At 35.1% G+C, this 12322-nt stretch overlaps 2 protein-coding genes across 2 annotated transcripts in view; one reads left to right on the top strand and one right to left on the bottom strand.

The window, feature by feature from the left end:
* Positions 1-12322, bottom strand: part of LOC116170228 (regulating synaptic membrane exocytosis protein 2) — an 85927-nt gene that overhangs the window by 61262 nt on the left and 12343 nt on the right. The window lies entirely within an intron of this gene.
* Positions 1-12322, top strand: part of LOC116170232 (zinc finger protein 395) — a 43989-nt gene that overhangs the window by 20387 nt on the left and 11280 nt on the right. The window contains exons 3-4 of the mRNA XM_031486474.1: positions 2886-3010; positions 9738-9913. Coding sequence (XP_031342334.1) covers positions 2886-3010; positions 9738-9913 — 301 coding nt within the window. The remainder of the gene's footprint in view (positions 1-2885; positions 3011-9737; positions 9914-12322) is intronic.

Genomic DNA, 12322 nt, shown 5'->3' with positions numbered 1-12322 from the left:
ATAGTGAATTTTTTTAAAATAAAAAACCAGGTAAAAACCATAGTAAGTTTTGGGAATGTTGGAAGTCTGTAGAAAAGTGCTGTAGGAAGTGGAATGTTTTTTGGAAATATCAAATATCTTTGGAATTTTGGTAATTTTTATAATTATATGTTTCGATTAGGCGTCGAAAATTTTGAAAATATGTAACAGATTTTGGAAACGCGTAAACAGTTTTGGAAATGTGTGAGAAATTCTTAAAACAAATGGTTTTGAAAATATGTAAAAAATTTTGGAAACGCGTACGAAGTTTTGGAAATGTCAAATTATCTAATGGGAATATTGGAAATGTTTAGAATATTTTGATAAAGCATTCAAAACATGTGGAAGCATTTGAAATGTGGAATCTTTGGAAATTGGGGGAATGTTTTTGGAATTTTTGAAATAATTGTCTTCGTTAGAAGCTGGAACGCTGGAAACGCGTGCCGGAAATTTTGGAAATAGAGATTTTTTGGAAATGCCAAAAATGTTGAAAATGTATGTTGTGAAAATATGCAAGAATGCAAGAATATTGGAAAATCTTTAGGATATTTTGGAAATCTGTAGGAATTTTTGAAGAGTGGAATGTTTTGGAAATATCAAAAATGTTTCTGGAAATGTACAGAAAATGAGAAAGAAATTTTGAAAATGATATTTTGATAATTTTTGGAAGTATGTACTAAGTTGTGAAGTCATTTTTAAAATACTGGAAACAAATCAATCAATCTAATTCGTAAAAACAATTGTACGTATACGTAATACGTCAGTGAATATACACGGTGTTCCTAAATATGATGAAGGGGCTAATTCTTTGGCTTATTTTATAAATAAACGTTCATATAAACATAGGTCCGCAAACGCTTCGTTACCGATCCACAGGGTGTTATAGTTCTACCGTACACTTTACTATTTAAACCCTTAATTTATAAACACAAGATATACAAGTTCAGGGGTAGAAAATGGAATATGAATTCAGAAAAAATTACACTTTCATTTTCACTGCCACTGACATGACCCTTCTCAGCTTATATTTCAAATTTGAGCGAAATATGTTACGAAAGAAAAAACTTAAAAAATCTGGAAATCCGGAATGAAAATAGTGAACTTTTTTAAAAATAAAAAATTAAAATGCACAGGAAGATTTGGGGATGTTCGAAATCTGTAAAAAATTTTAGAAATCTGCCTGTAGTGCACAAGCTGGTCTTTCATCTAACCATACAATTTTGGAAATATTGAGCAACTGATGGGAAAGTTCTGAAAATGTCAAATATTTTCAAATGGATTAATTTTGTAGAAATGACGTATGTTTCAAGAATGTCGGAAATGCTTAGGAAATTTTGGAAATTGCGAATTTTTGAGAATGCCAGAAATTTCGGAAATATTTTGGGAATGTCGAAAATGGAAAATTTACGAATGTGTGAGATGTCTCATATTTATTAGGAATGTTGGAAATCTTTAGGACATTTTGGAAATTTGTAGGATGGAAATTTCGGAAATGTTTGAAGAATTCTGGGAATGTATGGTAAATGAGAAGGAAATTTTGAACATGTCGAATATTTTGGAAACGCGTAAATAGTTTTGGAAACGCCAAATATTTACTGGGAATTTTGGATACGTTTGGGGTATTTCGAAAATATGTAGTAAGTTCTTGAAGTGTAGACTTTTTGAAATTTTAATATTTCGGAAATGTCGGTAATAATTTGTCTTCGTTAGACGAGATTCAATCACATGTTACTTCATCTAACCATAAAATGCTGTAAATGTTGAATGAGTTGGAACTTTCGAAAATGCAAGGGAAACTTTGGAAGGCATTGTGGAAAAGGGTTAGGATATTTTGGAAATACGTACGAAATTTCATAAACATTTCGAAAATGTATTGAAAAATTTGTGGTGAATTGGGATATGAGCAGGAAACATTGGATTGTGTAGGGAACTTTCAAAATGCTTTGGGAATGTTTCGAAAACGTGGAAAGGTCTCAACGAAATGAGTTGTTGTCAACTCCAGGCCCCTTATATCTCGAGACGAATTGTCGGGAAGAGAATACTCACAAAAGTGATCTGTTAAGAAATTTAAGAGCGTTTCGAATTTCTCAATTTGCACTTTGATGACTATGGCGAACTATATTCTCAACATTGAAGTAAAATGAGAAAAGGGCAAGCTTCTGAAATTAATCTGGGTTTATAATTCTATTAGGGGCATTATTCTGTAGCGTTTTTTTTCCCTCGAAATTGAAGGTTGCCACAGCTCAGTTGCAAACTCTTCGTTCGTCGATTTAAAGCGGTCGATGACGCGGGTTCGAACCCATGCGCTTGCGTTTTTTTTTTGTATAATACATTGCAGTAAAAAGAATTGAAGGAGTGTGAGAGAGAAAGCAATAGTTCGAATGTTTTTTTCATCAAAAGAATTAATTTTCGTTTCTTAAATAAAACATCCTGTATTTAAATGTTCAACTACAAAACGTAAGGTTTTTGTAAATTGTGCGTAAAACGCGGTTTACATAATCCCCTTGTTGAAGATTCGCGTAGATAAGTGGCGTGTTTTTTTTGTTTTCTAATATCCAATATACATACAATTACCATTTCAACGCGGAAGCCGTACCTACACATTTATTGTCTTGAATAACTTTAAATAGCAATTCGCGTACCTACGGTAATGCCGCAAGTCATTTCAGTTTGATATTTTCGCGGTTGCGTAATCGGCGATTTACAAATTTAAAAATAGATTTTTAATTGCGGCCGATAAATTAGGAGAAAAGGTGGACGACACACCACGTGAGCGCATAGGTAATATCGGGGACAGGAAACCGATAACCGTTAATTTTGGTGTTTTGTGGACGACCGTGGAATTTAAATTTTTTGTATCGTTGCAGATCCCGAAAGCGAAGGCCGAGCAGTAGTCAGGAGGATAGCCCGAAGGATCCCCAAATGGACGAGTGCAGCGCCGCCCTGGTTCTAATGAGCCTCTCGTGTTCGCCACATTCTCCAAATTTTGGTAGTAAGTATATTCCGGATATCTTGGACGGGTCGATTATCCCTAATTGCCTTCTAATTCGTTTTCGTTTTCATAATTATCTCTTGAGAGGTTTTTAAACTGCTCGTCCATGCAAGGCAATTACCTACGTTCTGCCAAATCACGAATACACCTTTACGTAACGGAGAGGAGCGGTTCGTAATTGTAACTATTTTCGATTTTAGTTGGCAATGAAGGTAACGGCCTTGAGCGTAATGGAGAAACACACTATGTGCAGCTCTAATGAGTTTGGCTTGAAAAGTTGTTACATATGCAAATGCAAATCCTTTTTTATTGCAAGCAAAACTGACCTTCTTGAATGTCAGCCGGTTGGGAAACATTTTTTGTTATTCATTATTTAAATTTGTTTCTGAGCGCGAGAAAGACAATTTTGGAAGCAAGTCCCAGGAATAAATTTGGCACGCCCCTGGTTTGCCTTAACGAGCACAATTTGTCGGTAATTCGCGAATACTCGTTTAGCATACAATACCGATGGTAGGTATGCGAAGTATTTGTTAAATTCTTAGTCACCTGAATGCGGATCGTCAATGTGAAGGCTATATAATTATCACCCAAAAAAGGACTAAGGAGACGACTTGATTTATTTTCAAAATAAATGTCCGCCCTACCATGTACAGGTATACAGGGTGACAGGTCAACAGAGGGGGCGAAAGCGCAATGGGAAATTATATTATTTTTGTTGCTAGAAGGCATAATGAAAGGTGGGACTCTGATGTTTTTGATTAGCTTTTTTACTATGTCGTTGCCAGCCCCCATATAAAAAGTGGTGCAAAAAAGATCTGATTTCGACGGAATTTTATGCCTGGGTGATAACGTAATTTTTGAAAATTTCAAAAAATGAACAAAAAAGCTCGTAAGCAAATTGTCCACTTTAACATTCACATGTAATATACACGGTGTCCATTTTTCGAGTGCCACTATGGGGATATCTTAAGAGATAGAAACTTGGTTAAATTAGGGCAAAGTTGCGAATTTTCGTGCTGAATAATAATCTAAAAAGAAATTTATAATATCTTCAATAGTTTTGAAAATATGACAAAAAATCGAAAATTTCTGATTTTTATTTTTAACTTTTTCATGGTAAACTAATTATTGTACTAGACATTTCTAATTAACACATTATTCAGACACTTTTTAATGGAGATTTCGAATATGGCATCCCGTTTTTAATAACTTTCAAGACACGTGGCAACTTTAGTTTTTTTATGGGCACCGTTTTGGATTTTAACATTTTGAGATTAGGTCTTTTTTTCTCTTTACAACGATATATCACACATGGTGGTTCATCAGTATCACATTTTTTGTAAAAATACAATTTTCATTTTATGCGAAGAGTGCTATGCAAAAACAAAACGTTCTTTTGTTGTGAACAAAATGTTGACCTATTTCAAGCAGTGTCATTTACGTTTGTGCTAGTTTTATTGCTAAAATATTATTTATTCTTATGTATTTTGTTCTATTTTGAATTATAATTTTCTTTCAAAATTTCATATGAAAATCGAAAACACATCTAGTTCCCTGATGCCAACGCTGCAACCGGACATATGCATCAAACTGTCAAACTTTTGTTCACAATAAAAGAAGGTTTGGTTTTTCCAAAGCACTCTTCCCAAAAAATTAAAAATTGTATTTTAGGAAAAATGTGATACTGACCCACCACGTGTGATATATCGTCGTAAAGAGAAAAAAAGACGTAATCTTAAAATCTCAAAATTAAAAATGGCGCCCATAAGAAAAACTAAAGTTGCCACGTGTTTCTCTGTCATCTTAAAAGTTATTTAAACCGAAATGTCACATTCGAAATCTCCATTGAAAAGTGTTCGAATAATGTGTTAATTAGAAATGTCTAGCACGACTAGTTTATCATGAAAAAATTAAAAACGAAAACCAGAAAGTTTCGTTTTTTTGTGATATTTTCAGAACTACTGATGATATTTTAAATTTCTTTTCAGATGGTTATTCAGCAAGGAAATTCGCAACTTTGCCCCCATTTAACCAACTTTCTATCTCTTAAGGTAAGCGAGATCCCCATAGTGGAACTCGAAAAATGGACACCGTGTACACGGTGCAAAATCCATAAATATACGGGTTGAGCAAAAAAAAAAATTTTTCGTGATAAGGCGATTTTTTTAACGAGCCGTGGGTCTTTGCTTTATTTGTCAAAAATACTCCCCTCTGTCCCTTTTACCTTTACGATACACCGTGGATTTATATGCCATATGACGACTCACTAAAGCACAGTATTTTTTCCCAATCCAGTTCATCAGGCGAACATGCACATTAAACCATTAAAGGGCAAGATGAATGCGGTACATTTCATAGTAATAAGTTTGGATGTTTTCGTAACAAAATTAATACCTAAACTTAACACGAATCAATTAATTGCACGATTTTCGTCATTTAAAGAGACCTACAATAAAAACCGCTCGGCCAGATTCAGTGGAATAGCATGGGTAACTTTGTTATTATTGAAGATAACGATTAGATCCATGGGAAACGTTTCGGATGCTGATTAAAATTCCGTTTATAAAATTCAAAAAACAGGACCGGAATAGGGAGTAGTAGGTATGAAGGGTGTCTTTTGGCGTTTAATTTTATGTGCAACAAGTATCCTGACGAAAGGGAGCGTGGGAAAATTTTAGGGGTAAACTTTCTCTTCCTCTTGGAGACAACATTTTTACACTTGGGATTCCGGGAGAAAATGTCCGTCGTCATTGTGTCAAAATTCAATTAATTATCACTCATTTAAAAAAAGGAAGTTGATATTGATATGTCTGTAACCGCCATCTTGAATTTCATTTGTCTAAGTCCTAAGTAATTTTTTTAATTTTCTAAATGCAATTTTAGTCAGCACATAAAAATACAAAAGTTTGCTCATTTAACTCAATATCTTTAATAATAACATGCAATCCACTGGATCTGGAAGACCCTGTATATTATTGAAATTTAATTTTCATTAATTTCCCACACATACACCGTGTCCAAGATAAGGATGCCCTATCATCGGTTGTTCCGAAACCATAGAAGATACGACGATGGTCAAATTAGGGAAAAGTTAAAACTAGAAAATTCCGATTACTTCCGAAGATATGTCAAAAAATCCGACATTTGCCGATTTCGTTTTTGGTTTTTTCTAATGTTATTTGAGCAAATACAGTAACTTTAGCGCATTTTCCATGGAACCCGAAAGGTCATGTAACGGACTATTTATGTGTTACACACAAGGTACAAAGGAAAATAAGTTATGGGATAAATATTCTTATAAATAAGATTCTTAGCGTTGCGCAGTTTGCGTATGCGCACGCGATATTCTTTTCTTTTCTAGAAGCGCCTGTGGCTAAAATTTCAAAAAATATCTCCATAAATAAGCAGGTTGACATTACAATATGCGATATGCTTGTTTTTACCAGAAGTTTCAGTGGTTTCAATTTCAAAAAATACCTCCATAAATAAGAAAGATGACATTCCGCAATTTGCACATGCGCACATCTCATTATTACAATATGCGATATGCTTGTCTTTACTAAAAGAATCTTTCTTTAAAATTAAAAAAAAATATATCAGGAAGAGAGTTTACATTGCGCAGTTTTTTTGTTTTACAATATGTGATATGCTTGTCTTTACTAGAAGCATGTGTGGTTAAAATTTCAAAAAGAAATATCTCCATAAAGAAGAAAGTTGACATACATTAATCGTCAAGATGTTCTTGGTTGAGCTCCCACAGCTATAAGCTACCGAATGCAAAAATAACGAATTAAATATCTTGAAAACTTGTCGGACGGACGGACTAAGAAAGTCGCCATACTAGCGCCTTCCAACATGAGTTGTAAAATGCACTAAAAGACACTATCTCATTGCCACTTTTTGGCATGCGCATACTGGGCAATGCCAACTTTCTTATTTATGGACATATTTCTTCGAAATTTTAACCAAAGATGCTTTTAGTAAAAGCAAACATATCTCATATTGTAAACGTTAGGTATCAAAAATTGACTTTTAATTTTAATTTTTTTGCAAGGGGTTTCCTGAGGAGAGGGGAGCGACCCAAATTTTGGTAAATAAGGGGATAATGAGGTGACTTAAGTTTCAAGTGTGGCGACCATTAGAATGGATTCTATGAAAGTGATTGGGGTAAAGGGTTTTATTTGGGAATCGATAGAGGTTTTCCCGATATCGCAAACTTTTATTTTTTTATTTATTACGGGGGGGTCTTGCGATTCTCCCGCTGAAAATGGCAGAAGCCCAGTTTCTTTAGGCGTTTAATTTTATTTGCAACAGGTTTCCTGAGGGAACGGGGCGAGTCGGCGTAGAAACATTTTCGAGAGCTCTCCTTTAATCATACCAAAATTCAACATGGCTCTTATTAAAAAAAAGAAAGTTACACATACAAACGACAACGCCCTAATCGTGCCAGATCACCAATCGGATACATTTTCCATTCTCGCAGGATTAGTGCGTTGTGCGCGGGTACACCATCGTGTTGAAACCAACAGTTTCCAACTTTTGTTTTTTTTTTGTGTGCCGCATCGGGTATCGCGTTGTATTCCTAATAATAAATGCTAGTCAATACAGTGTGTCCTTTTCTTTACGGACCATATAAATCAATAAACTTGATGATGATTTCTCCGAAACGAAACGTTTTATTGAAACTCTCAACGGTATCTTGTAGAACTGAAAAAGTAGCGATGTGGAAGTGTTTTCTATTTTTTTAGTATCTGTCCAAATATTTAAAAAAATCAAATCGGCAAATTTCGGTTTTTCTGGCATATCTTCGGAAGTAATCGGAATAATAGTCAACACAGTGTATATTGAGTTTTTCATTCATTCATTTGTTCATGCTATCGTATATGGCATACGATATGATAATTGAAGGTCCGTATCAAAAACATATTTTTTTTAAATTACAAGGTTGCCAATTTTCTATTTCCAGATATATCTCACTTATTTTTGAAAGTATGGAAAAATCGTAAGTGATAATCTTTTTTGGGTATCAAAACGAATTGGGTATTTTTTTAATTACAGGGTTGCCAAATTCATAGTTTCAGAGAGACATCACTTATTTTTCAAACTATGGCAACAGCATAGGTTTTTTTAATAAATTTTTAAAAACCACTCAAATACCTTTTAAAAAACGAATTGGGTAATTTTTCGACATTGCACGACTGCCTACTATGTTTTTTCAGAGACATCTCGCCTACAAAAACACAAAATAGAATTTACTTATAACTAAATTTTATTTAGCGTTTTTTCGAAAGAAAAAAATTCCCCTATGACCTATGTAATGGTTTTGTCCGTCTGTTCCTCGTCTAAATCGAGAACGAAAAGAGACAGCGGTGTTACACCTACGCCAATCGATTTTTACGAATTCATCAGTGCAATATGAGCCGGATCAAAAGTCTGGTTTCCGCATACGAGAGGGGTGACAAGAAATTCCCCTACTGAAAATCGTATGCGATTCTTCGTATGTTGTTTTTATTTTGCATGGTTTTGCAGTTATAGCACCAAGCTGTTACGGAAAAAGTCGGAGTATGTCAACATGAAAATAACGTTTCTGGAAATTCTAAAAAAAATCCAAATGCAATTTCTTTGTTCGAAAAATAAACTGTTAGAATATCATCACATTTACTTGCGTGTTCTGTCGTTGGGAAGAGCGGGTAGCGAATTAAGCGAATATGCTCAAAAATCGAGTCAAAAATCTAATCAAAAATGTCATACTCATCTTCGTATTTGGGACTTTTCAAGCAAAATATTTGAATCCTTGCGAAAAATACTTTTTGAGAAAAATTAATTACGAAATCTTTATCCGGAACAAAGAATGTGATCTTGGATTGGGGTAAAACCTCTGTCGCGGAGGAAAAAAACCCTAACAAAATTTTATGAAAACACTTTGTTCTTAGTAATGGGGCCACCACTTTGGTTTTTTCTGTATTTTAAGGAAATTAAAACGTACTTTCAGAAAGTCCCCTAATTGAGCAGTAATTCGACGCCATTTACCCGCCCTGAATCAGTGACGTACGACCTAATTTTCAAAAACGGGGACTCAAACAAAAGATTGGTGTTTTTCCACCTCCTTTGTTTGTTACGTTATCACAAAATGACAGACATCAGCACTAATGGCCTTCTAATTTGTAATAAAAGCACAAGCAGCGCCCTCACCTGGTGACTCGACCCAATACTGATAACGGCTATCGGGTGCATTTTTGACCGAGTCAGGAATAGTTTTTCATTGCCATTTGCGTAATCTTTCGACTGGGGGAATTGATTTTATAAAAATGTCCAATAATTAAATAGGCTCATTTAGAGCAAGGTTTTTCCTAATTCGACTAACGTCCTTTAATTACAGGTTTGCCTTTTTTAATTAATGAAACACATCATATTAGCAAAGTATCTATGGATGGTGTAATTTACGCTCTTTATAATGTCAATGTCATACCTACACAATTCGCTTTGTTCTTTCTTTGTTACGTACCGTTTTATTGATTTTAATCACATTTCGTTCTATTTTTACTTTGTGGAGAATTTGCATGCGACCTTTTGTTGTTGTTGTTTAGCTGCACCGAAATTAATCTAAATGCCTTCTAATGTGGCCTTTGATTAGATAAGGGCTGCTCCTTGAAATTGACTTTTATCGCGCTATTGACCTGGACTTTTACCTTGCGCGTAATTAGTTTAACATTTTATTGCTTTTTAGGTATGTCTTGGGGCGGTACGTCGCCGGGTAGCAGTAGTTCGGCGTCGTGGCGGTCGTCGCCGTCGCCGCCTCCTTGCGAGCTGTCGTCGCCGCCGGCAGCGCCGTTATCAACAAGTGCCGCGTCCGATGAAGGCATCGTCGTCGATTACTTTGACGAATTACCCAGGAAGAAAAAGGTAGGTCACCGCGCCGCCGGCCGGCTAATTAATTCCGGTTAACAAGGCTAATCCGATGCCTATTTTTAAATTTTTTCCTCGTCCCTCCCAAAATCCCATGTGATCGTACAAAGGTAATTATTGCGTTGCATTACACGTGCCAGCGGTAGGCAAGGACGAGATTTATCCCAATTACGCACATTTCCGTAAATAACAAATTAAAATTCCGACGTAAGCCGGCGTGTAGTAAATTTTTACGATGATGTTAGTCACAAATTGGTAGTGGTCAGAAGATGGCGTTGCCTCGCTCATATTTTCACAATACATCTTTTTATACCACTTCTTTTTAATATTAGAATATTCCCAACGTTTACTGGACTGAATTTACGGAAGGTCGCTGACTTTTCGAATCATCTCATCTCATCTGGGCGAGTAAGGAGTGGGTTTGTTGACCTCGCGTGTTGTGGCCAAGGGTAACTTTGTTTTCTTCGGGATGTTGCCATTATGACGTCTTTCTCGCCGACTTCATTCGCAAACAAATTATCTGCAGAAGTTTCTCGTACGAACGGTATAATAATACCTAACGTATCTACGTAATATTTTGTGGACCGGTCTAAACGTTTTCCCCTAGCTTTAAAATTCGACGCCCCCACACGAGCTTACCCAAAAAGGAGACGGTGGTAAATATATGACCATATTTAAAAGTCGCAGTGCGTTGTTCTTTTATAAGGCTACGTTCCGAAAATGCAACGGTGTCAATACTCTGCACGTCATTCACACCAATAAAATTCGTCTGTCAATCGCATCAACTTTTGCTGGAAAATGAAATAATACACGTTTCGAATTTTTCTGGCAACGGACTCTACAAGCACAAAAAGATTTATGAAAATGAAACCTATCGTAATTTCACCTGCAGACTGTAAAATAAAGTGGTAACTTAATACAGGATGTTCCAGATCAAATGGCTTAATTGATAATGTTTTGGGTGTATCGCTTGACAAAGACCAACATTTAATATGACCCAAACATGATGCCAAAATAAAGTTCAAGATGGCAGTTACTGAAATACATTTGTTATTCAGTCGCATTCGCAACTTGTGGGCTCGCTTTGTATAAATTCATGGTGGGATGACTTATTTACTCCTTGCATTAATGTCGTATCTGAAAATGCTTCGTACATTTTGCAAAAAAAAATATGGTGTAAGTATTTTTGCGGGAAATCCATCCGTACGTATGGGGGTTCGAAATGACAACACTCAGAGCTCGTTTTTTACGGGTGTTAATACGTAGGACAAAAAAAATTTCTCAAAAAACATATTTCAACTTTTTGTTAAGATACAGGGTGTCCCACCAGGACGAATTCCGGCTGTCTATATCTCGAAAAGGAGACATCAAAATTTGGCTGTATACTAATGTCGATATGAGGAATTTATCTAAAATATTTTCGAGTTGTTGTCACAATCGGAAGTTTATACCAATTTGTTTATTATAGCGGGACACCCTATATATTATTTTATTTTGCAGTTTTTGACATATGTATTTTAATTTTTATATAATATATAATATACAAATGCCAGCTGAGGTCCCACTTTAGTGGACTGATGTTGATATTTTGATTATAAATAAAAACGGGTTCAGAAATTAACATTAAAAATTGAATTGCACAAAATAGTTAAAATTAAGTTTTTTTTTAAAAATGGAAATCCACTATTTTTATAACTTTTAAGGCAACTTTGTATGAAGTAGGCAATTCCAAATTTTTATTTTCGAAATATTCGCTATTTAATATTTTTTGAATTGTAAGAATGCTAAGTAAGGTTTTAAGAATGATAGTTGGCCATGACTCGATTGATTTTTTTCGCCGCCATCATGGCCAACTAACAAAAATTTTTAAATGGCATTTTTACAATAGAAAAATATTAAATAACCAACTGATAATTGTTGGCATAGACTACTTTATACACTGTTATCATTACCCATTTTTTGTACTAGATAAAATACAGTTAATAAAATAGGGGGTTTCCATTAAAACAAACATAGTTTTTTCGGGTTTCCTCACAAAAGCAGGTTAAAAATTAAAAACGCCAAAAAAACAAAGTAGGCCTAGGGCTCTTGCACCGAGTCTTGCCCGTTTACTCAGTTTTTCATTCTGACGACGGGGGACACATTGTATATCAAATTTTACGTAGAAACTAAAAATGAAATATTATATAGGGTGTTCCATTAATAAGCAAGTTGGCATCCACCGGAAGTTCACCAACTCGAAATGTCGTGGGACACCCTGTATTTCAAAAAACTTTTACCTGCAGATACTTCTAGCGTTAGTATATAGAGATGAAGCGCGTAAGAAGTAAGAACAGGAAGGAAGTGGGAACGAGGTTTATACGAGAGGCGAGAGTGATTATGCACTCGGCCCAATCACTGTCTAAA

The sequence above is a fragment of the Photinus pyralis genome, unplaced genomic scaffold (assembly GCF_008802855.1).
Source record: "Photinus pyralis isolate 1611_PpyrPB1 unplaced genomic scaffold, Ppyr1.3 Ppyr1.4_LG5, whole genome shotgun sequence".
NCBI lineage: Eukaryota > Metazoa > Arthropoda > Insecta > Coleoptera > Lampyridae > Photinus > Photinus pyralis.
The sequence above is the reverse complement of the archived record's forward strand: the minus strand, read 5'-3'. Positions and strand labels throughout refer to the sequence as shown.